The sequence below is a fragment of the Pogona vitticeps genome, chromosome 2, assembly GCF_051106095.1.
Source record: "Pogona vitticeps strain Pit_001003342236 chromosome 2, PviZW2.1, whole genome shotgun sequence".
NCBI lineage: Eukaryota > Metazoa > Chordata > Lepidosauria > Squamata > Agamidae > Pogona > Pogona vitticeps.
Window position 1 is genome coordinate 34,843,388 of NC_135784.1, and position 25,687 is coordinate 34,869,074.

Consider the following 25,687-nt stretch of genomic DNA (forward strand, 5'->3'; position numbering starts at 1 on the left):
AGTTGCCTTTCCCTGTCCATTCTCCCCCGAGTAGCAGAGCTCCGGTGCTAGAGCTGAGCAATGGAGCATCTGCTCAGCCTGGTCCGTGCTGCCTGGTTCTGAGCAACAGGCCCTGCTCCAACCCTTGCCCACTGCCCATTTCCCTGGCGTAAATCCCCATCAATGAGGTTCTTTCGTCTCACTTTCAAGTGCTTTGTGGATTGCTTCTGAGCCTGCACCCCGATCCCCTCCCAGACCCGGAGCCAGCTTCCCAACCCAACACCCGTCTTAAAAGTCTTCTGCCACGGAGCCCTGCCGCCAACCCAGTGCTATGGCTCCAGTGCCCACCGAAACATGTTCAGGTAAGGACATTGCACAGGGCAACATTGGCATCTTTCAGTATGTATGTACTGTATATATATGTTGGGAGGAATTCAACAGGAAGCCACAAGGGGGGTATTCCCTGCTGCCCATCTAGTTCTCACTGTGGTGGGTTCTTCAGGTACGCAACAGTTTTGTGGATTGTGCAACATCTTATCTCCAGCATGCCCAGAAATATTTTCCAAATGGCACTTCTGGCATTCTTCAGGTGCCCACTGGAATGAAGGTAAGCAGGAATGCTGTAGTTTGGCTTGGGGTAAAAGTTAGCACAATAGACCCCACAGCCCTTTCAAAGGCTGCTTGTAAGATCTCCCTGGGCTTCCTGGAAGTGATCGGCTTAGGCAGCTGGCCAGTCCACCTTTCCTACTTTGTTCTTCAGTGTGCCAGGGGAACGTCCTTCGCCCCCCCCCCCCTTCAAGTGCCTCTGTTCCTGCTCATTGCTTCTTGTTGCCAGGAAGCGTCTTCATTTCCCCCCCTTTTTTTATTCTGTGCTCGCTCTTCTGCTCAGGACACATACCTAATCCTTGCCGTTTTAAGCTCTTTTGAATGTGATTAAAGTGTGATTTCTGTCCTGCTCTTAAAAGATAAGTAGCAGCGGGTCTCGTTTGACTTAATGGTTGTTGAATACAGAATTGGGAGTGGTGACCAACGTCATTGTTCCAGGCTCATTCATGTGAAGCCAGTGGGGTATGAATCGGTTATGTGGCACCAGTGAGTGAGGGCACTGAGCTGGCTTTCATGGTGACGGCAGGCTGTTGCCAATGCCCTGCTGGTACAAGCTGGTTCTCCCCAGAAGAATGAAGCTGCAGAAGGCAAGAACTTGCAGAGTTCTGTTTCTTGGGCCCTTATAAGGCAACAACTAAGCAAGAGGAGAGGATGGGTGGGTGGGTGGGTGGGTGGGTGGGTGGGTGAGGGAGACCGAGGGGGAGCAGAATTGTGTTCAGCGTGTTACTACCACCCTCCCGCCACCTTTCCTGCCTGCTCTGCATCTCCTTTCTTTCCCCAAAGAAAAAAGCATGTGCTCCAGGTGGTCTTATCACTCAGCTGAACGTCCTTTACCACTGCCAACCAAAACATGGATCCAAGTACGAAGAAGGGAGGTGTTGAACAAGAGCCTCAGCCCCACAAGTAGGGATTAGCTCTGTCACATGCCAGGGCCTTGGGCCGCATGCCGGCTGCGGGGGGGGGGGGAGGGGAGCCAGACACGGGGAAAGGGGCTTTGTGTCTGGACTGTGCCAGGCAGCCTTGCTCTGCCCCTGTCTCTGGTCTTTGTTCCCCCCCCCTTTGCTTTATTATTTGTTTGTTTTGTCCAAAATGGGTCATTTTCCTGGGTTTTGCCAGGGCTTGTCGGCACAAAAGCAATTTGCTGGCCTTCTGCGGGATGCTAAGGCGTTCCTCTTTCAAATGAAAAGAAGGATAAGTTGACTGGGGAGACAGTCCTGTTCATAACAAGGGGCAGTTTCACTTTGGGTCAGGAGACTGCTAAAAATGGCATCGCCCTGCACAGCTCCTGCCCTGTTCTTCTTTCAGCTTTGTGTCTGGTGTGGCAATCTTTGCAGTTGACCAGAGAAAGGGAGGGGGCTTTGTTTGCCTTTAGCAGAAGCTTCTGAACGAAAGAAAAAAAAGACTCATTGAGGAAGAGGAGTTGGCTTCAGATTTGCCCTCAGTCCTTTAAGGGACTGGGTAGACCACAAAGCAACATGTGCCCTGTCCAGCACACACTCTGGTGTAGCTGCATGTGTGAGTCTATTGTGCATGTGGGTAACTGCTGTGTGACTATCTTGTGTGTGCGTCTCTCTCTGTGTGTGGATTCAGCATCACTGCCTAGTGGGTGACTCACCACCCTGCATTGTGACGTTGAAACTAGGACTCCAGAATGAGTGAGGGTGGTTTATTTAGACTGTCTTTTTTTCCCCCCCTAAGGGTTTGTGTTTATTATATAAAACATCGCCTGGAAAATTCCTGTGCTTCTTGTGCTATCAAAGTATTTCTGGGGTATCTGGCACTAGGCAAAAGGGGGAAACAGGGATGGCTAAAAAAGCTAGGATGCCAAGAAGGTTCCCTGGCAGGGAGAGGGGGGGGGCAGTGATTTTTGGCTGGCAGTGTGTCATTCTATTCCCAGGGGAACAAAAGAGTACAGAGCAAGCCCATAGCACTGGCAAATCCAAAGCCGTCTTTATACACGCATGGATTGGACACTGCCGTTTTTTGCACTGACCCCTTCCTCCATACAGGAGTGAAAGACACCCTGCAGGCACCTCATGGACACAAGATCACATCCTTGACCTCTTTAGTCTTTGATTTGGGCTTACTACCACACTTCCCTGGCTCTGTAGAAACAATTACTAAACCAGATTAAAGATTAGCTAATTTATTGTAACATGGTTTTCTGGACTACAGCCCACAAATGTCCATGTGCAGTCCTTAAAATCTATAATAATTTATTTTGGTCTTTAAGGGGTCAGAGGATTTTAGTTATGTTGTTGTTCTTGCAACAGATTAACATGGCCCCTCCTTTGGAAATTAAACCAGATTACAATCCCTACAACAGGGATGGAGAACCTGTATCGTTCCTGATATTGAGGAACTGCTATTCCAGTCATTCCCAACCACTGGCCATGCAGGCAGGGGTTGGTGGAGACCAACAACATCTGGAGGACCATAGCTCTGTCCTACATAACCTGTAAGTGTACAATGAAAGGAGAGGGACCCTCTTTCCCAGGCATTAACCAGTCTGCCCATGAACATAACAGACCAGTTGATAAGGTCTGCGTAAGTGTGAACAAGCATTCCAGGTAATTGTATTGGCCACTATATTTTTAGAACAGGCTTATTAGAATAATAATGCGGGACTGCCTAAATATTTTTGTGCCACAGACGGAAAATCTAAACAGCACTCACATATGGATAAACATTATAATAACTAAACTGATATACACAGAGGATGTTGTGTCCCCATGCAGCTGGAAGCCAACCATTAAGCAGTATTGACAAGCGTGCCCCAAGGTGCTTTGCAACATTGCAGAGGAGCTTGGGACATAAATTCCAGCTCAGCAGACCAGTTCTTTCAAAAGGTGTCCTGCGGAAAAACTAATCTATAGCTAAGTGATTTTGTACATGAGGAAGCTATATTGGGGGGGGGGGGAGATAAATTACTGTTGAACCTTAGGTTCCCTCTTTAAATTCTCTTCCAAGGAAAAGCACTTTTGTATAATTAAAAATAAATTTATATGTGTGATGTGCAGTTAAATGATTTCTAGTAATTGATACTGCAGCTGTAATTCCTTTTTCAAATTTAAGTTTCTAGCCCTGGTGGTAAGGTTAAATCTACAATGGTAGTGTCAGGGACAGGGGGAATTGAAAATCAGATTTAAAAGTGGTCAAAAGGAATTCCAAAATAAGGTGTCCTGTTCAGCTCCCCTGGTGTCCTAATTCATAGTGTATCTTGACCGAGATGGTTCAACCGTTAACACCGTTTATTCTGTTTGGCCTAACACCTGGTCCTTCTCTCCACAGAGGGCAGTGGGTGCTCAGAGGTGGCTGAGGCAGAGAGTGCTGAACCAACGGGTGGCAAGGGGAGGTCCACCCTTGAAGAAAAAGCCATCACGGCCCCTCTCGTGGTACCCATGGGCCCAGCCAAGCCGCCCTTTCCCGAGCGGGAGACCTGGACCCGGCAGATGGATTTCATCATGTCTTGTGTTGGCTTTGCTGTAGGCCTGGGCAATGTCTGGCGTTTTCCATACCTCTGCTACAAGAACGGAGGAGGTGAGGGGGCAGTGACTTAGGGGGGGCAACAGGGCTTTTTGGCTGTGGATCAGGGCCAAATATAGTAGTAGCTGTTGGGGTGTCTTCGTACAGAGACTGTTCTAGGATGGAGGAGCTGAGAATTGGGCTTCTATGGGATGGAAACACTCCAGGTGAGCATTGGAAGTATCTCCCTGCTTAAAACTATAAATTTTGAGGAAAAACAAGTCTTCTGACTCAGAGGTGGCTCATGATGGTCGTATTGGTGGTGGGGGGGAGAGGAGCTTCTATTTATGTTTAAAGAACAGCTTACCACTCAAACAGTGGTTCCCAACCTTAGGTGACCCAGATGTTCTTGGACTAAAACTCCCGGAAGTGTCCACCACCAGCTGCGCTAGCTGAGGTTTCTGGGAGTTGCCGTCCAAGAACACTTGGGTTATCCAAGGTTCACAACTAAGGCACTTTGGGCATCTGATCCTAATGTTTCTTTCTCTAGTACCTTTCAACTACGGCCGTTCCTAGCTCTGTTTATTGTTTTTGCGGTTATAATACAGTGGTGCCTCGCATAGCGAGGTTAATCCGTTCCGGATTAACCTTCGCTATGTGAAAACTTCGTTAAATGGAAAGTAAAAAGCCATCCAAATCAGCTGAAAACTCACCGTTTAGCGAAGTTTCCTGGGTCCGGCAGCCATTTTCGCACCCTCGGTAAGCAAGGGGAGGGCGCGAAAACGCTGCGCGCGGCCATTTCGGGTGTCCGGCAGCCATTTTGGAACCGCCGAACAACTGATCCGCGCCGAACGCTTACCGATCTTCGCTATGCGAGTTTCACCCATTGGGGCCGACGCGATGCCTCCGCATTAGCGATCCCAGAAAAGGGATCGCTATGCGGATTCGTCGCTATACGAGGCACTCGTTATGCGAGGCACCACTGTATAAGCTTTCCCCATGCTGTGTCCTGATGCATTATGGGTAGCTATAGCTCTCCTCTAGCAACTGTGTTTACCTCAAGTGGTAAGATTTAGTACCACAGGTATGGAGACAGTAGCACCTGTTCAGAGGATGGGGAGAATTTGGCGATGCATTAAAACATGGGCTGAAGTCTGTGGGAATAGTAATATGGCAATATCTTCTCATTCACATATGAAAATTGTGTAAGCCTGCCTGTTTCCTACACAGCTCTACAATGTGTTGTGCCACCACAGTAATCATTGTTTAGTTTCATTGCTCTACCAAAGGTAACTTTCCCAAATCTGAAGCCTTCCAGTTAGATTAGAGCACAGCCCCAGTGATAGGTAGCGGGGCCAATGAATGAAAGGAGCTGTAATTCAACATGAATTGAAGGGCACCAGACAGGATAAAAATAAGCTGTTTTGCAGCTGTAGAATCGGAACATCCGCCATAGAAATGAGGCACTAACAGTGCATAATTTCAGAAAAAAAGATCTGATGAAGCTCAAGTGAATCAGAGAGACAGAAAAGCTTAAGGAGAGACTCTCTTTCCAATGGGATACAGACAGACATTTGTCCGTTTGTGACCTCTGGTCAGACAGATCTGAAAAATGACTAGAAGAGCAACTCCTTTGCCGAGCCCATTTATCAGCAGCAAAAGGGGTTACCAGGTTTTGAGCAGAATTCTATCTTTCAAATTGCCTTTGATGGCAAAACCAACAGTTTGGCTCCATCATAACATCTTTCTGGGTGTGGGGAAATGTAGATATACCAGGTAGGGCAGGGAGAGGCTAATGGAGTCATCAGGGGTGGGAGGGAAGAACTCTATACTTGCTTAGAAGCAGCAGCCTACACCATTTCTGCCAAAGTTCCTGCACTGACAGAATGATTCCAAACCATACCTTCAAAATTAGGCTGTGGATTCTGAATAATAGCGGCAATTTTACTCCATTGAGCTTGTCTTCCCTTTCTATGTGGTATTGTGATTGTTGTCTTCCACTCTTGCCTTCTGTCGCCATTGGGAAAAGCACAAACCACATTCGTAGCTGAATAAGAATAGATAACATCACATGGTCAGAGAGGGAGACAGAGAGAGAAATGGGAGTATCTGCAGGCACATTATTCATTGGCTTCTCAAATCCTAAGTGGGCTGAGCAGATTAGCAATTCCCAGCAAATCACTTTGGTTCACTGAGAGAGAAAAAGAGTGAACCCCAACCAGCTGCAGACTTTGCAAGCAGATTCTAAGAGTGGCCGAGGACCAGCTGCTGAGCAGATCTGGGTGGTTTCTTCTGCAAAGGCTTTTAGCATAGAAAGAAAAATGTTCAGTCCATGGTGGTACCCAAGTATAGCAAGCACTCTTCCTCATCAGTAAAAAAGAAAAGAAAAAGAAAAAAGAAAAAGAAAAAAAGCTGTGTTGAAAAATCATCAAATGAATCCTTCCAGTCCAAATTGCTGGCCTGGCTGATAATTCCTTTGGCCCGCACATTCAAAATGCGTATGAAGGGAAGGTTACAATTTGTTACAATACCCTCTGAAAAGCATGGGTCCTGACATTTTGATACACATTTTGCCTAAGCTCAGCAGTTTGAAAATCTAAAATTCTGAAAAAGGGGAAAAATGAAGACCTGGTGCATGAACCTGGCCCCTTAAAAGGAGTCAGTATTACTGTGCTAGGCCATAGCCGCGGAAGAGCTGGAATATCAGGGTCAGATCTTGGAAAAGTTACCTTTTGTTTAAATGACAGCTCCCAATATCCTCCAGTCAGCATGGCCACTAGGTAGGCTACCTAGCTGAGGGGGGCAGCCTTAGATTTCCAAAAAGCAATTTTTTCCAACCTCTGGTTTGGATATCTGAATCCTGTGCTCTGTTTTATTTCCAGGCTTGAATGGGGGGGGGGCACTCAAAACAGCAACCAGAAACATCAGGCTCCATAATAGCATGTATTGGCACACAGAGAAATGGACCACAGGGATGGGGAATGAAAAATAGGAAAAAAAACAGTGTAGTGTAATGCTGAAGGCATGGTCTTGGGAGTACTCGATTCACATCTCTAAGTGGTTTGTGGCCAGATAATTCTCCAACAACTCCCCATTTCTGGCTGTGCTTACAGGAGGCAGAATGGGGAGTCAAACTCCCAAACTCTGGCTCCACAGCCAGAGACTTAAACCACTGAGTTATCCATCCAGCTGCGCAGGGTGATAGACTGGTTCAAATCGCACCCAGGCCACAGTCCTGAACACACTAAATGAATCTTCATTAATGTTGATAAGGCTTTTTCTTAGAGGGACATGCATGAGGATGCAGAGTAGGCTGCTAAAATCCTGCTTGACTATTTATTGAAAGTGCAGGGAGCCTAACCCATCTCTTAGGGGAAGGCGTTCTGCCAGTTCATCACCGCCACGAAGAACACCATGTTCCACCGATGCACTTTAAAAGCACGGCTAACTATGGACGTCGCATTGACTCCCATTTTCTGTGCAGGTGTCTTCTTGATTCCTTATCTGCTAATCGTTTTTGTTGGGGGGATCCCTGTCTTCTTCCTGGAGGTGGCCCTGGGGCAGTTTATGAAGCAAGGTGGGATCTCTGCCTGGAACATTGCTCCTCTCTTCAAAGGTAAAGGTCTCCCTAGGTCCTGCTCTGCAGCTCAGGGCTACCTGTATGTCTTCAGACATGAAGCCTTTAAGCAGAACTCATGTTAGGATTTCTAAGGAATCCCAGTAAGGAGGAAAGTGCCTTGAAAGAGCTCGTGCAAGGCAAACAATGCAAATTTTTTTAAAAAAAGAGGAGAAACCAGAGATTTTCTATTTCCTTAAAGTCAATAAAATTTGTATCAGAGCTCTAAGGAGGGTTATTAGAGGGGAAAAGGCACAGGAAAAATATTAAGTTTCTCCTAAGATGTATTCAAGTCATAGGGTGTGACTGACCAGCAGCATCCAACATCAGCTCATGGAACTTCTCATTTTTAAAGGTTCCAGCTGCCCGAATCCCATTGGGAGCACAGCCATCTCCACATGTTTTCTACATACTAGGAGTATCATTCTTTGTCTTTCTCCGATAAGAGGAGCACTTGAAATATGATCTCCTATTTTAGAGCACTTTACTATGATGCAATCCACTGCCATCTGATTCTGCTGTATGTGTAGAGGAGGTCATGCCACAGGGGTTAGCAACTTGTCCTCCAGATGTTGGACTGCAAACTGCCATGATCCCTCTCCATTGGCTCTGCTGCATGTGGTTCATGGGCTTTGCAATCCAACAATGTTTGAATAGCTGCATATTCCTGAATTCTTAACACTTTGCACAGATTTTGGCTAACAACCGGCTTTATCTGCTGCCCTGTCACAGTTGGCATCTGAGTGTTTTTTTCCTCCCTCTGGAAACTCTTAGAAGTCCATAAGAAAAAGTCTTCAGTACAAGCCTTATCTCCCTACATTCTAACAACTGTGCTTTTAAGTAGAATTTTGCTCTTCATATAATTTAAAATGTAGATACTAAGGCACAGATTCATTATTGTCGTTTTCATTTATCTTTGTAAAGACATTGAGGAAGACTTTGCTGAAACATGTTTGGTTTTGTTGAGTATCTTTAATGCAGCAGTCTTAAAAAAAATTAAACCACGGTATAGTGTTGCATTAGGAAGATACATGTCCTTAAGTATTTGGGATTCCAGTTCTATGCGGTAGCCCCAACGTGGCCTTAGTGTTAAGTACCCAGTGCCTAGCCGTGGCCTGTGTTTTGAGCACTGGAGGAGGGGGAATGAATGCTTATCCTACCACCCCAAGCTGAGTCCTTCCTTCAGACAATAGGTTACTGATACCTGGGCTTCAGTTTCCTCCTGGGCGAAGTTCTGACCTGCTTTTTCTCCTTAGGTCTGGGCCTGGCCTCCATGGTCATCGTCTTCTTCTGTAACACCTACTACATCATGATCCTCGTTTGGGGTCTCTTCTACCTGGTGCACTCCTTGACAGAGACCTTGCCGTGGGCTACCTGTGGCCACTCGTGGAACTCTCCCCAGTGCACAGAGCTCTTTGGCCTGGGCGGCTGTGGGAACAGCAGCACCAACGGCACTAACAAGACCATCGCCGGAAACTGCAGTGACCTCGCTGACAAGCGCTCTCCCATCATGGAATTTTGGGAGTGAGTGGGATTTCGTTCCCAGGCGGGAACACCTTAAGTGTGGCTCTCCTTGAAGAAGGGGTAGCAAGTGGTTCCTGAAACCCCCCCTGTGCTAGGCCCCTGTGAGGGGAGGCAGAAAAATGTGGGAGATGTCTGATTTGGATAGATAGGGTGTCCAAAACATTTGGGTGCCTGAGGTAAATAAATAAATAAATAAATCCAAAGGGTATCTCCAGGTTGATTTAAAAATAAACAGCGAATTATCAAGTATTTTACATCTTTTCGTGGTACACCCCCCCCCCCCCAAAATCTGTTGCCTAAGGCAGATTGCCTTATCCTGGCTAACAGCAGAGTCCGGCCCAGATAGTAAGTTCCGTCAAAGTTGTTGTTGTTTCCTTTTCTTCACCTCTTCAGCCCTAATTTTCCTCTTGCTGTCTTACCCTTCAGGAAAAAAGTGTTGCGAATTTCAGGGGATCTCTCTGAGCCAGGAGAACTCAGTTGGCAGCTCATCCTATGCTTGCTCACAACTTGGGTTATCGTGTATTTTTGCATCTGGAAAGGGGTCAAATCAACCGGGAAGGTAGCTGTTGTTCCCTCAGGGAAATTGTTATCTTTGTCTGTCTCATATTGAGCTTGCTGATGGTGGTGATGGTGGTGGGAGCTTAGGAGGAAATTGTATATAAAAATGCATGTTGCCAGTAAGCTTTGAGATAAAATCAGATAACACCGAAGCGGCTTCTGCTTCTGACAGGGGCCTGATGCACACAGCCATTGGTTGAGAGTGGATGCACCATCATTGCTGGTTGGGATCTTCTTTCCCCCCACCTCTGAAAAACAACCAAACCCAGACACATATGACCTCAATTAACAGAAGTCCTTATGTAAGAACTGTGGTGTATGGAAGAATGTTACATAATCAGTAGCAACCAGGCAATGCCCTTGGATATTTCTGGCAGCCTGTCAGGTGACATCATGATTTTTCTGGTTTTATTCCTTCGGAAAAAAAATACAGTGGTGCCCCGCATAGCGACGATAATCTGTTCCGGAAAAATCGTCGCTATGTGGAATTGTCGCTATATGAAACAAAAAAGCCCATAGGAATGCATTAAAACACGTTTAATGCATTCCTATGGGCAAAAAACTCACAGTTCAGTGAAAATCCTCCATACAGCCGCCATTTTCGCTGCCCAGTAAGCGAGGAAAGGGTGCGAAAACACAGCGGGCAGCCATTTTTTTTAACCCGGTGGCCATTTTGGAACCGCCGATCAGCTGTTAGAGAAAACATCGCTATGCGGAAATTGGTAAGCGAAACAGCTTACTGATCATCGCAAAGCGATTTTTCGCTATCTAAAACATAGCAAAGCGATTACTTTTGCAATCGCAAAATCTTCTTTGCTATGCGGATTCATCGTCAAACAGGGTGCCCATTATGCGGAGCACCACTGTACCTGTATTTCACTGAGTGAGATATAAAAATCAGAGACACTAATACTCCTTTATAACCAGCATCCCTTTGACTGTGTACATAAGCTGGAGAAAAGAGAGACGACTCTTATGATTGACCCAAGACATTTTTCTCTCTGAGGCAGAAAAGCAGAAGCAACCCCCCCGCGCGCCCAAATCAAACTGCATAATTGGCCATGTCATTTTGTTAATGAAGACGGAAAAAACCCAAAATCCCACAAGCCTCTTTTCCTGCTCCAGTTAGGAATGCAAAAGGGTTCAATGCTAAGTAAAGTAAATCACTAAAATACTGTCCTTCTCTTTTGATAGCTCTGATGCCTGCCGTGACTGCTTTTAGTCCACCAAACCGTAGAGCCGGCTAGCCTTGACTTCCGGGGGGGGGGGTCATCAGCTAGGATCTTTGCCCTTCTGCCGTTTTCCCTCTCTTCTCACAGCCTTTCATCCCCTTTGGGCTTATGCTTTACCAGGAGACCCTTCTTCCTTTCACGAATCCAAGCATCCACATCCCCTGGTGTGCCAAAGGGGATGTGAGCCATCACCCCACATCTGGCAGCCTGCCAGAACTGCTGCCGTCATCTAACCCTCTTGTTGCTTGGCAGGTGGTATATTTCACGGCACTCTTCCCCTACGTGGTTCTCATCCTGCTGCTCTTACATGGGGTGACGCTGCCTGGTGCGCTGGATGGCATCATCTACTACCTGAAGCCTGATTGGTCCAAGCTCGCTGTGGCTCAGGTAAGAACTCGGGATGGTATACTCGGAAAGAAAGGGGGTGTGGAAAACTTCAATTGGGGAAGCAACTGGGAATCTGGGAGGCTCCAGCTCATGCCTGTGCAGGGAAGAAGGCCCTTGCACGTAGGACCGCCAGTACCCTCTGGCAGTGGCCAGACCATGCAAAGTTTGCTCCTCCCCCCCCCGTCTGGTGGGGTTTATACCACGGCTGTTCCCCCCCACCCCAGGTATGGATTGATGCGGGCACCCAGATCTTCTTCTCATATGCTATCGGGCTGGGAGCCCTGACCGCCCTTGGCAGCTACAACCGCTTCCACAACAACTGCTACAGGTGAGGCCCCAGATACGGTCTTGAGCCTTGAGATTCCTTTGGCTTTTTCATGCCGAAATGTGGAATCTCCTGGCTTTGTGTGAACCTTCAGAAACTTTGCTTTTTAAGATTTGTTGTTGTTTTTAATAGAGTTTGGTTTTAGCTCCTGTCATGGTGAAGAATAGCCTTCAAAATGCTATACAGGCATTTTCAAATATATCTTCAAGCCATCCCTCTGCAGCGTCTGTTCTCTTCTGTGTTTCTCACCCACATGTTATCTTCCAACAACATTTATTTGGAGCTTTGTGTTTCTTCTGGCCATTCTGTGCAAGCACACAGCTTGGCAGCTTGGTAAATGTCAGTGGATTCTCTCTCTCTCTCTCTCTTTCTCTCTCTCTCTGCCTCTGTCTTACTTATATAAAAATAAAAATGTTTAGCTTTTAATCTAAAAATACAGATTGCAAATGTGTGGGCCGGTAGATGATGTGAGTGTGATCATACACGAGTGAGCTGAGCAGGATAGGTTTACAGGAGTTGAGACAGATTCTGTGTCGTCCCCAAACAAGCAGAAGCTTAATAAATTATGCAAAACACAGATAGGTTTATGCAAACAGGATCAATTTGCATAGTGTCAAAGAATTCAGTATTTCTCAGTGCAGATTTTGTGCTGCCTTGGTACAGAGGTCTGTGTGTTTGTGGTTCTGGTTGTTTAGAGCAGAATATATGCAGACCCCCCATGTATTTCTTCCAGTTCACCTGTCTCTTCCTTACATCATCTCCATTCACCTTTCATTTTGCTACTCACAATTTAATGTTTGCCTAATTGGTTTTGACAAGCAGTGCTGAAACTCAGTCCTAGAATGTACAAAACTGTACATTCAACCTGCACAGAGAGCACTTCTTCCACCACACAGCTGGTTCAGACACGCGTGGGATGAGAGGAAAGGAATTCCAGGTCAAAAGGGAAGGAAGGCTTCCCAGCCGTCATGGCTGACACTTCCTGTCCTGAAGCATCATAGCTTCCTCCGGCTATTATCAGGAAGAGAGGTGGGCTGAGGCCATGGGCTCTCAGGTGGTCCTATAAGAGGGGACCTTGTGGCTATTAATTTCCCTGCTCTTCTCTACAGAGATGCTTACATCTTGGCTGTGATCAACAGTTCAACCAGCTTTTTTGCTGGCTTTGTGGTATTCTCAGTACTGGGCTTTATGGCATCAGAGCAGGGCGTGGACATCTCCCAAGTGGCAGAGTCAGGTGAGTGCCAGCAAAGGCAGATTCCCTCCTTCCCGCCTGCCCCCAACCTGCCCACCCATCCCGAACTCCCTTTTTTCCCTGTAGCAATTTGGGAGCTCTTTTTCCTGGGTGCAGATAGCTCAGTAATGAGAGCAAGACTTGGAAAAGTTGCTTTTTTTGGTCTGTAACTCCCAGGACACCCCCCGGCCAGTATGGTCGGTGCTGAAGAGGATCAGGGACTCACATAGGTAATGTTGGCTGAGTGCATTCTGGGAGCTGGAAGCCAAAAAAAGAGAGAAGCTTTCCAGGCTCTGAATGACACACAGGTGTCGCATGCAGAAGAGGCAAAAGTATTGCTTTTTAAAAACCAGTTCCAAGTAGCCTTGGTGGGAAGGAACTCTGCCGAGAGCCCTTGGAATGTTGTCGCCCATCAGAATAAACCCAACAGGATGGCTTGATTCAGTGATTGGTCCTGATTTGCTACAAAGAAGAATTTCATCCTCGAAGAATGTTCCTCATCCCTCAAGTCCTATTGGTTGGATTTCTTTTTAATCTTTTGTGTTTTTTTTAAACAGGTCCAGGCCTGGCCTTCATTGCCTACCCCAAAGCTGTGACGCTGATGCCACTCTCCCCACTTTGGGCTATCCTGTTTTTCTTCATGCTCCTTGTCCTAGGGCTGGACAGCCAGGTGAGCCACTCATATCAGGTAGGAAAAGGGTGTGGGAAGATAAGGCTGCCGTGAATCCAGGACTCACAGAACTTTTCATAAAGAGAAAATTACAGAACATAGCTATGGGTGGCGGGTTTCATAAATATTTTGCACTATACTATATCCTGGGGTGAAGGAGGAGAGTAGTATGATATACCAGATGGGCGGGATATAAATCAAATTAATAATAATAATAATAATAATAATAATAATAATAATAATAATAATAATAATAATAATAATAATAATAATAATAATAATAATAATAATAATAACAATAACAATAACAATAACAATAACAATAACAATAACAATAACAATAACAATAATCATAATCATAATCATAATCATAATCATAATCATAATCATAATCATAATAATAATAATAATAATAATAATAATAATAATAATAATAATAATAATAATAATAGAAAAGTTGTGAGTTGCCAGTATTTAAGAATATTTTGGGCTTTCTTAAGACAGCGGGAATTATAAAGATCTTCCCAAGAGGGAATTAGGGACATGGTGGTGCTGCGAGCTAAACCGCAGAAGCCTTTGTGTGCTGCAAGGTCAGAAGACCAAGCAGTCGTAAGATTGAATCCACGCGACGGAGTGAGCTCCTGTCGCTTTATCCCAGCTCCCTCCAACCTAGCAGTTCGAAAGCATGCAAATGCGAGTAGATAAATAGGGACCACCTCGGTGGGAAGGTAACAGCGTTCCGTGTCTAAGTCGCACTGGCCACGTGACCACTGAAGATTGTCTTTGGACAAACGCTGGCTCTATGGCTTGGAAGTGGGGATGAGCACCACCCCCTAGAGTCGGACACGACTGGACAAAAATTGTCAAGGGGAATCTTTACCTTTATCCCAAGACGGAAGAGGGCAGCCACTGGTCCTCTGGGCCTTCTGCTGTAGCTGTAGGCTCATAGCTGCTGAGCAAATGAACTGAAAAGCATCTGGGCAAGAACTACTCAGGGGCCTAAATTAGCACCCCTACCCTATAAGACTTTGGGATGTTGCTGCCTTACTTGGGAGGCCACAGTGCCAATGCCAAGGGTTTCAGTGCCTCTCCATATCACCTTTTTTCCTAAGGTTTGGAAAAGTGACTTTTCTGCAGTGCAGCACCCAGGATTGCTGCATGTTGCAGAGTTTTGAAATTTGGTTAAACCCCTCTAGCTGCCCTGCAGAAGTGGAGGGATTCACAGAATGGCTTCCAGTTCCCCAGTTTAGTTCTCTCCTTTTTTTTTACTCATCAACTGGCTCTTACTGTCTCAATCGCTCAGTGGGAGTCAGCCTTTTGAGGCCTGTTCCTGAAGGCAGGCAGGCCTGTTGGTCATTTTTGCTGTTTGATCTGTTCTGTTGAAAGTAATGACCCCCTTTTTTTTAAAAAAAAAAATTCTACTATTTATGTCTCAAACTGATAACCCTGATTGACTACTTTCAGCAACAGGCCTCAAGAGACTCACTGACTCCAAATGACGAAAGAGAGGGAAAGTGGCTCAGAGCAGAGGGTCTTTCACTTCAAAGGCAGGGGAGGAGCAATGGGTTACTGCTTGATGGATTGACAGCCCCCTCAGTCCAGAAAGCTCCCTCTGAACCCAGCTTACTCCAAGCTGCATGCGAGGTTGCAAAAACGCCAAGACCACACTGGCTGCAGGGATACATGGAGATGTCATCCGAAAAAGCTCACTTTTCTAGACTCTTGATTTCCCCCATTAAAGAATGTTTGTCACCCAGTGATGACTTGATGATGACTGTCTACCCCTCTCTCTTTCTCTTCCTCATCTCCTCCTCAGTTTGTGGGAGTGGAGGGTTTCATTACAGGCATCCTAGACCTGTTTCCACAGCCAGCGGCAGGATCCCCACGGAGGGAGATCACGGCTGCCCTCTGCTGCCTGGTCTGCTGCATCATCGATCTCTCCATGGTGACTCAGGTGAGGCGGATCTCGCGGGCAGAAGAAAGCGGCGTCCTTACTGTGAAAAGTAACAAGCTGTGGAGTTGCCCGTAGAGCATCAGGCACACCCAGCTCTAGATCCCAGTCAACGACAACCCTCCTCACTCACCACTGACTGGCCAACCTGTCTGGGGACTGTGCCGGTGGTTGTCCAGAATGGGTTGGAAAAGGAAGAACGAATCAGTACAGAAGGGAGCATGCCTGTACTCTGAGAGGGGTGGGATCCCCCAAGAACAGGTTACTCTACAACTCTGGATGTAGTGTTAGCTTCCCACACTCTCCTAAGCACAGTACCACTTCTTGATTATTAAGAGTAACATCGAATGTAGTCAGCTGACAATACTCCTTTCCAAGTCCAGTCTTGGGAGATAGCAATGGTAGACGGTGGCCATGGATCCAAAAGGGCTCAACCCTGGCTGGGCTGACCCTGCTGGTGTAGCCCGATCCTCGGGCCTTCTCATTAAAAATTGCCTGTGCTTCTTTTTTCTCCAGCCAGGGAGATTCACTTGATGCTTCTATCGTCATGCTGTGGGCATTAGAGAAATATTATTTTATACCCCCAGCTTAAAAAAAAAAAGAATTAAATCACCTTAAGTGCTGTTAATCAGTTTTTTAAAACGGTTTTGTATGTGTTGCGTGTTCATTTTTCTATGTTTTGTCAGCCACACTGGGACTCTTCTGAAAGGCAGTTCAGAAATGTCCAAATCAATCACTAAAAGAGGGTGGCCGTTCACAATTGTAAACAAAAATAAAGTGCCTAAACTCGAGGGTACTCTTTGCAAAGAAAAAAAATCCAGTGGAAGACTGAATGTATCTTATCTCAGTGTGAGGCACTAAAGAGATGTGCACATGGAACAAATGCACATTCCAGGCTAGGTCTTGTGGTTTGCCTCTCAGAACAACTGGCATTTATCTAACTGCAATGTGTGTGTTTTGTGCTATCAAGTCAAATCCAACTTGTAGCAACCCTAATAGGGCTTTCAAGATAAGTGAGATATTTAAGGAGTGGTCTTACCAGTTCCACTCGCCCAGTGAGTTCACACATCTGGACAAGGATTTGAAGCCACATCTCCTGAGTCATGGTCCACTACTCTATCCCATACACCAGTGGTCCCAAACCTTGGGCCTCCAGATGTTCTTGAACTACAACTCCCAGAAGCTTTCACCATCACCTCTGCTGGCCAGGATTTCTGGGAGTTGAAGTCCAAGAACATCTGCAGGCCCAAGGTTGAGGACCACTGCCGTACACCACTGGTCCCAAACCTTGGGCCTCCAAATGTTCTTGGACTACAACTCCCAGAAGCCTTCACCACCACCTCTGCTGGCCAGGATTTCTGGGAGTTGAAGTCCAAGAACATCTGCAGGCCCAAGGTTGAGGACCACTGCTGTACACCACTGGTCCCAAACCTTGGGCCTCCAGATGTTCTTGGAATACAACTCCCAGAAGCCCTCACCACCACCTCTGCTGGCCAGGATTTCTGGGAGTTGAAGTCCAAGAACATCTGGAGGCCCAAGGTTGGGGACCACTGCTCTACACCACACTGGGGACCCTACATACAATAACAGGCTCTCCATATTAGTATATCTAGTAACTGGTTCTTTTTCTCTGTCACCTTGTGTCTTAGGGTGGCATGTATGTCTTTCAGCTCTTTGACAACTATTCAGCCAGTGGAATCACACTTCTGTGGCAGGCGTTCTGGGAATGTGTGGTGATTGCATGGGTCTATGGTAAGTAGTTAAGTAAACAAATGACAGAAAGGGGAATACTTCCCACCCACCTCATTCCTCTGTTTGGCTCCTGCTTTGACCCCAGATGCTATGAGTATAGCCTTCCCCAGCCTAATGACTCCAAACAAATAAACAAACAAACACACACACACACACACACAAACACACACACTGTGGGTGATTGCAGCTCGTAGACCAATTACGTCAAGGGGGCATCGGGTGGGAAAAGGGTGCGATGAGAGACCCAGGATCTGTGGCTCTGTTCTTCCTGGGGCTCTATCCAGATGTGTTCTTTTCAGGCTAGTGGCAGAGAGGCGGCCTAACTTTGAAGTGCAAGCCTTAATTTATTGTTCTTTCAGGAGCTGACCGCTTCATGGATGATGTTGCCCGCATGATTGGCTACCGGCCTCTGCCCTACATGAAGTGGTGCTGGTCCCTCATTACCCCAGCGGTGTGTGTGGTGAGTCAAGAATAGCGGCGAGGCAAAAGTAGAAGAACCACCTCTTAAAGCTGGATTTAGTCTGGCTTTCCAGGCATACATAAGTTTTATCAGTGGGCAGGGTGGTTGGTTTTTTTTTAAATGGCTTGGCTGTATGAAGTTTTCTCTTCATACAGTTTAAGCCATTGGAAGCAGAAAACTGGAATTCGGGACATGTTTAAGTCATAGAAGAGCAAAGTGTGACCTGGCAGATGCTTTTGGGTTTTCAAGCACGGCCAGTCTTAACCGGCAAGCCAGCAGTGAGCAATGTTCGGAGTTTCAGCCCACTAACATCTGGAGGGCTTCCTTGCACTCACTCCAGTGTAAATATCATAGCACATGCCAAGGGACACAAGTAATATTTTACCTCTCCTTGCCCAGTTCAAATGCCTCCTCCCCAACTCAACTCAACTTAACTCTGAGGGTGCCACCTGCCCTGTGATTTAAGTGCAAACTCAACGGGATGCAAAGTAGGTGATTCCACTTCAGTCTCTGTGGACTTAAGAGCCTCCTGCTCTGACTTAGGGGCTGTGTGGCATACAGGGTCAACCCCTTTGGCCTGCTCCATTTTCTGAGGAGGATCCCTCTCCTGCCTGTATTTTTACCCCAGCTAGAAAAGTATATGACAAGATGGGGACCCTACAAATATAAAAATTGCTTTGCTTAGCTGGATCAGACTAGATATCTTTCTTCCCTGTTCCTTCTCCAGATACTGAAGAAAACCTGAAAACTGAAATTATTTCACAGGAAAGGTGCACAAATAAAGCAATTGTGGAGAGTCCAATTAGTGGTGGAGAAAGACTTGATCAGGGACGGAGGCATGAAGCTAGTGTAGACGCAACCTGAGAACATGTTGCTGGGAAGGCGCAGGATATAAATATTTAAAAATAAATAGCTTACTTCAAAGTACCTAATTCTCATCCAGGGTCAATCTCTGAGGTAAAAAGAACTCATGGGTAATCAAGCTATGGGCAGCACTGATTACTATCATTGTCTCTCTCATTCCGCCTTCAAGCAATCAACTATTTAAGAAATGTTTAAAAGAAGGCATTAGTGTCACAGATGAATTAATAAGTGTTCATACACTACTTTTAAAAAGCCACTTTTAAAACGTTTCTAAACTGGACCAGCATTCAGTTCACTTGCAAGAACATCAGGCATTCAAATTTCTAAACCTGAAGGAAGCAAAAATGGCAAAAAGGTGTTTCTGGGTGGTTTGTTTACTTGCTTGCTTGCAGTTCCTCCTGCTCCCAGAAAACCACTGGCCCCCGCTAGCTGGAACATTCATGGAGTTGTCGTAACGTATCCCATCTCCGTGAGGAAGCTAGGTTCCACAGGTCAGCCACATCCATAAGGGATGCCCTGCGAGTCCTCTTTGTCATGACCTCTGTCCTCACTCTGATCTCCCTTCCTTCCTCTTCCCTCTGCTTCCTCATCAGGGCATCTTCCTGTTCCATGTGGTGAACTACCAGCCGTTGACTTACAACAAGACCTACGTCTACCCTTGGTGGGGAGAGGCGATTGGATGGGCCCTGGCTCTGGCCTCGATGCTCTGCATTCCCTGCACAGTCTGCTACAAGCTTCTGCGAAGCAAGGGCTCCTTGCAACAGGTGAATGGCCGCCTCTCTCTTCTCCCTTTGACACCCGGTCTCCCTTACCCACCAGGATGCAGTTGCCAGACACCCCACATTTATGCCATGCTGAGCCCCTCCAAAGTGGGCTGCTGAGAACTGTGTAATCCACCGGGTAAGAAAGTGGTACCAAGAGAGAAGCTTGGTTCTCAAAGTACCTGTATATTTAAAAAAAAAAAATAGAAATCAACCTGCATATTTTTATTGGGGGGGGGGGAATTCCCCTGTCAGGGGCAAGCCAATAAATGGCTAGATAACTAGATAATATTTTATCAGTTTGCCCATGGGAAAGAAATGTTGTTTTGTAAAATGCATTTGACAGTTTTCAAGCAAATGCAGCACAGATATTCTCAGAGCCATGTTTTTCTCTTGGTTTGGTTTTCAGTGCCTTCGCACTTTTTTCCCCCTCCCAGTTTATTTTTTTTCCTCCCCTTGCTTTGCTTTATTCTAGACCCATTTAATTTATGCTAATTGCAACTCCAGTGAGGCCACTGCTGTTGCTTCTGTTCCTTTTTAGGCCACCCTTCTTAAAACAGGGTAGATCAGTGATGTTGGGGTTGTCCCATACGGTCAGAGGCTTGACTCTTGTCTCTGTCCCATTGGGCTGGGCCCTCTCCTTTTAACATATCCGATATTCGTCTGAGATGCTGAGCCTCCAGGACACATCTGTGTGTCTGGCCTATTCAGCATAACTATGACTACTGAACTGAAATTCAAGCTGGATCATCCAGAGGATTCTGCTTAAGAATTTCATTCATTTTGCTGGATCTGAGAAAAGAGATTATTCATCTGTCATCTACAGAGCACAAAACTCCAATCATGTCCAGTTGGAATCTGGAAGTGGGTTCTACATTTTCTAAGCAATTCTAATATACTTTGCATTTTCCAGCTTGTGGGAATAAATGGCTTTAAAGTAAAGCAAGGGAGATAGGGAAAGTTACAGAAAATTGAATGCAGACTTCCAAAGAACAGCAAGGAGAGACAAGAGGGCCTTCTTAAATGAACAATGCAAAGAAATAGAGGAAGATAACAGAAAAGGAAAGACCAGAGATCTGTTCAGGAAAATTGGACATATTAGAGGAACATTTTGCGCAAAGATGAACATGATAAAAGACAAAAATGGGAGGGACCTAACAGAAGCAGAAGACGTCAAGAAGAGGTGGCAAGAATACACAGAGGAATTATATCAGAAAGATTTGGATATCCCGGACAACCCAGACAGTGTAGTTGCTGACCTTGAGCCAGACATCCTGGAGAGCGAAGTCAAGTGGGCCTTAGAAAGCCTGGCTAACAACAAGGCCAGTGGAGGTGATGGCATTCCAATTGAACTATTTAAAATCTTGAAAGATGATGCTGTTAAGGTGCTACATTCAATATGCCAGCAAGTTTGGAAAACTCAACAGTGGCCAGAGGATTGGAAAAGATCAGTCTACATCCCAATCCCAAAGAAAGGCAGTGCCAAAGAATGCTCCAACTACCGCACAATTGCACTCATTTCACATGCTAGCAAGGTTATGCTCAAAATCCTCCAAGGTAGGCTTCAGCAGTATGTGGATCGAGAACTCCCAGAAGTACAAGCGGGATTCCGAAGAGGCAGAGGAACTCGAGACCAAATTGCTAACCTGCGCTGGATTATGGAGAAAGCCAGAGAGTTCCAGAAAAATATCTACTTCTGCTTCATTGACTATGCGAAAGCCTTTGACTGTGTGGACCACAGCAAACTATGGCAAGTTCTTAAAGAAATGGGAGTGCCTGACCACCTTATCTGTCTCCTGAGAAACCTATATGTGGGACAGGAAGCAACAGTCAGAACTGGTCATGGAACAACTGAGTGGTTCAAAATTGGGAAAGGAGTACGGCAAGGCTGTATACTGTCCCCCAGCTTATTTAACTTGTATGCAGAATACATCATGCGGAAGGCTGGACTGGAAGAAGCCCAAGCCGGAATTAAGATTGCCGGAAGAAATATCAACAACCTCCGATATGCAGATGATACCACTCTGATGGCAGAAAGTGAGGAGGAATTGAAGAACCTTGTAATGAGAGTGAAAGAGGAGAGTGCAAAAAACGGTCTGAAACTCAACATCAAAAAAACTAAGATCATGGCCACTGGTCCCATCACCTCCTGGGAAATAGAAGGGGAAGATATGGAGGCAGTGTCAAATTTTATCTTCCTGGGCTCCATGATCACTGCAGATGGAGACAGCAGCCCCGAAATTAAAAGACGCCTTCTTCTTGGGAGGAAAGCGATGACAAATCTTGACAGCATCTTGAAAAGCAGAGACATCACCTTGCCAACAAAAGTCCGAATAGTCAAAGCTATGGTTTTTCCTGTCATGATGTATGGAAGTGAGAGCTGGACCATAAAGAAAGCAGACCGCCGAAGAATTGATGCCTTTGAATTGTGGTGCTGGAGGAGGCTCTTGAGAATCCCCTGGACTGCAAGGAGAACAAACCTATCAGTTCTAAAGGAAATCAACCCTGAGTGCTCACTGGAAGGACAGATCCTGAAGCTGAGGCTCCAGTACTTTGGCCATCTAATGAGAAGAAAAGACTCCCTGGAAAAGACCCTGATGTTAGGAAGGTGTGACGGCAAGAGGAGAAGGGGACGACCGAGGATGAGATGGTTGGACAGTGTCTGCGAAGCAACCAACATGAACCTGACACAACTCCGGGAGGCAGTAGAAGACAGGAGGGCCTGGCGTGCTCTGGTCCATGGGGTCACGAAGAGTCGGACACGACTAAACGACTAAACACAAAGTAAAGCAGTAAGAAGGTGCAAGCACAGAGTATACTAAAGGCTGAGGCAGAGCTTGTTAAAGCTTTTTTTAAAATACTGCTCCCAGGATCTGCAAGTTAGCAGAGATTTCACAAAACATATGAAAGCCCATTCATCTATAGAGTTACAACAGGACATGGAAGCTGGGAGGGAACCTCCTCACATTAATGAAGATTACACTGGCTTCTCTAGCTGTGCTCCTACATCACACAGATGAAGCTATTCACAATCCCTCTACATAGACCAAATCTTGTACGTTTCATATTGCCACTAAGGGCATCTGGATGCATATTATAGTACAGTAACAGGGACTTTTCTGTTGTGGCTTCCTCTCTTTGGAATGCCTTTTAAAAAAGGCTCCTTCGGCTGATTTTCTAACACTTGTAGCAGAAGAGGTAGGGCCATATTAACTCATGGTCAGGCCCGTAGGTTCTCAGGTACATTTGGGGGGCCCTGTAGCACCTCAGTTTTCCACTCCACCGCAGCTGAGAGCCTGACCCTGGTACTGTAGGCACTAGACTGCAGTGGACAGCTATATATCCATTTTGAGGGTCTCCTGAAGAATCCTATTCATAACATAGGAATATTTGAACACACACGATCAGAGTTTTAAAAAATATATATTAAGTGGCCCAGATGCTTCTGGGTTGGTTTGCCACACACACCCCAGGGCAAACTAAGCTTAGCAGACTTTCTGCCTTAAGACGAAAAATACAGAAGTAGTAGTTGGAAAATCTGAGATGGTTACAAGTGGGAGATGATGTCCGTGTCTGAATCCTCTGTAATAATTCTGTAAACAAGGCAGGTGCAATTGCACAATAAAAGCTCTGGAAGCAACCCAACTCTCCAGGGAGCCGAATTAAAGATGATATGCTTGTACATATAAAAGATTTTTAGGCCATCTTTCAGTAAAGCTCTTAAGGCAGTGTATAATAAAAATTTTAAATGCTAAGTACTTTTAAGTGTCACTTGAAAACATGGGCGTACAGAACACAACCACAACAGCAGGGGTAAAATTCAAGCGGATAAAACTCTCATGAAAAAGCAATCTCTACCCAACAAGCTAGCATTTCCTAGGCAAAATTCCTCCGATGGGTGCTGGATTATTTGATTCGTGTGAATTGTTTGGTTTTGGTCAGTTTAGCCAAAACAATACATTTCATGGTAAATCAATAAAATGAAACGACGGAGGCAGTGCTTTGCCTTGCTCGCTGATGCTACCGCCTTATTTTCTTCCCCAGCGATGGCAGTTGCTGATCACCCCTGTCTGGGGCCACCACCACCTGGAATACATGACACCTGAAGCTGAAGCAAAGCTGCTGCCACCACCAGACGGCGTTGCTGTGGGTGCTCCAGAGAAGGCGACCCTGTTTGAGACTGTGATTTAATTCTTCCCGCCCCTCTCCCTGTAGCAATAATGCAAGGCACCAAAATCTGTGGCCAGGGAGGGTTGGAGAATGGCCATGTGGAGGGCTGGAGAGTCGGGCCCTTATGGAGTCAGCATTGCAGTGCACAGAGGTCCAGAAATAACTCCCACCCTCTTCATCCCTCACCCCCTTGTCCAGTCCAGCCCAGTCCAGCCTCTAGTTGTCCCGTTGGGCCACTCCCATATTACCTCAGGAGGCCATCTTCATTGAGATATCTCTGGATGAAAAAAGGTCTGGTCTAGCTTTGTTTAATTAGATCCTGTAAGCACGAAACACACGGGGGCACGCTTCCGGAATTACTCTGGAAAAGTATCCTTCAATTGGGGACCCACCAAATGTGTTGGGACCGCAATTCCCACCATCCTCAGGTTTTTTTTTGGGGGGGGGGCTTATAGTAAGTGAAGATCAGACTTGTCTGAGACCTCCTCGTGTCAGTATTAGCTCTTGAGCCTCAGACCAAGAGCTTTTATTCTTTCAGACTGGCAAAACAGGTGGGCAGCCTCTCCTTGGCTGACGGGTGAAAAGCTTCTTGACAGGATTCCAGGCTTAGTGAATGCTATTTCCCCAAAGCAGCAAGAGCTCCATTCGCTCTGCCCCACCCAGGCTACCTAAGCTACCCTTTTAGACTTGCTAAACTCTGACCTTCTGTGGGAACATTTTTCATTGCATGGCTACACACGGCCCAATCCCCAGTACGACCTTAGCTGGTTAAGGTGGACTAGCAGTATCTATTTTTGTCTCCTTCTCTCCACCGCAGAGGAAAAGACAGCCTTATTTTCCTGCCTTATCCTCCACCCAAAGCATGAAACTATGTCCTTTCCACACACTTGGTTACAGTTGCACTTAACAATCTTGATCATGTAGCGTTGCCCCCTGGAGTGTGTGTATGTGTGTGTGTGTGATATGCATCTCTCCAAAATTATTTTGTCCTTCCAACTGTCTCACTGCTCCCTGTTTTTGGCTTCTAAAAGAAAGATACACATCTTAAATAGGCTACAGGTCCTTCCTGCTTGCACCGTTTAACACCAGAAAATTCCCATTTGTCAAAAGGAGGGATTCCGAGACACACACTGTTTGGAGGATGTTGCATTTTCTGGCAATTTGGGTTAACTATGCAGTCTCTGCAAGGTTCATGGGGCAGAAAAGGGCTTCCCAAAGACAACTAAAATGTTAAGACTCCTGCTTTAAATATACTGCTTTCCCGCTTGAAAAAAAAAGACTTCTGCATCGTCTCCATTTTTTTCCCTAGTACCTGTAACTTCCTAGGAGGATATGATGGAGGGGACTTAATTGCATATTATATCCTGAATTCAACATAAAGTCCCCAAATCTCCTCCTTATTGGAGAGAAAAAAGGACCCTGGCTACATGTGTGATACAGATCAAGGCTATATTTTTCTGCTCAACAACTATATTTTCTCCCTTCACAAACAAGTTCAAGATAATCTCTTGACATGCATGCCCCTCAAACTGAGTTGGCATTTTAAATTCTAATTGGACTTCTGTTGCTTTTAACTTCTTCTCAACAGGCTGCAACTCAACAGATGGAGTCTTTTGAGGGACAAGAATGTGCCAGCTTGAGGTCATGAGAAACTCCAGAAGAGTAGGGATGTTTGTCTTTCATTAAAGCAACAGTCCGATATAGTTATTGTGGCTATAAAAAAAAGAAACACCTTACCACTAAAATATGTTATTATTGGATTTTTAATAGTTTGTGATGAGGAAAAACTATATTTGTTCAATTTCTGCCTGTCGAAAAGGTATCAAAGTCATAGACATTGTATAAAAAGAGAGGCAACGACTGTACTTTTTAGGCCAGGTACATTAAGTTCCATCTTCCGCACACTCTTATCTCATAGCCATTAGGCTTCATTTACTCCCTCCCGTCCCCCATGGGTATTATGTAACATATGAGTGCATGTGCCAAATTGGGCTGAGCCCATTTTCCTCCAGACACCAAACTGTAATCCCCTCCTTGCCATTCTTCCCCAACCAATGTCTTAATTCCCTGCTTTTCACAGTTCCATACCCAATACAGTACAGTTCCAACCCCTGACAATAAATATGGGAGTGATTC

At 45.9% G+C, this 25,687-nt stretch overlaps 1 protein-coding gene across 1 annotated transcript; it reads left to right on the plus strand.

The window, feature by feature from the left end:
* LOC110079923 (sodium- and chloride-dependent creatine transporter 1) lies at window positions 1-25,687 on the plus strand. Its single transcript, XM_020795404.3, has 14 exons — window positions 1-341; window positions 3,877-4,125; window positions 7,535-7,666; window positions 8,923-9,190; window positions 9,617-9,749; window positions 11,233-11,367; window positions 11,592-11,695; window positions 12,802-12,926; window positions 13,481-13,593; window positions 15,410-15,547; window positions 17,194-17,296; window positions 17,656-17,756; window positions 19,214-19,384; window positions 23,426-25,687. The coding sequence occupies exons 1-14, from the start codon at window positions 311-313 to the stop codon at window positions 23,570-23,572; spliced, it is 1,950 nt and encodes a 649-aa protein (XP_020651063.1). The 5' UTR covers window positions 1-310; the 3' UTR covers window positions 23,573-25,687.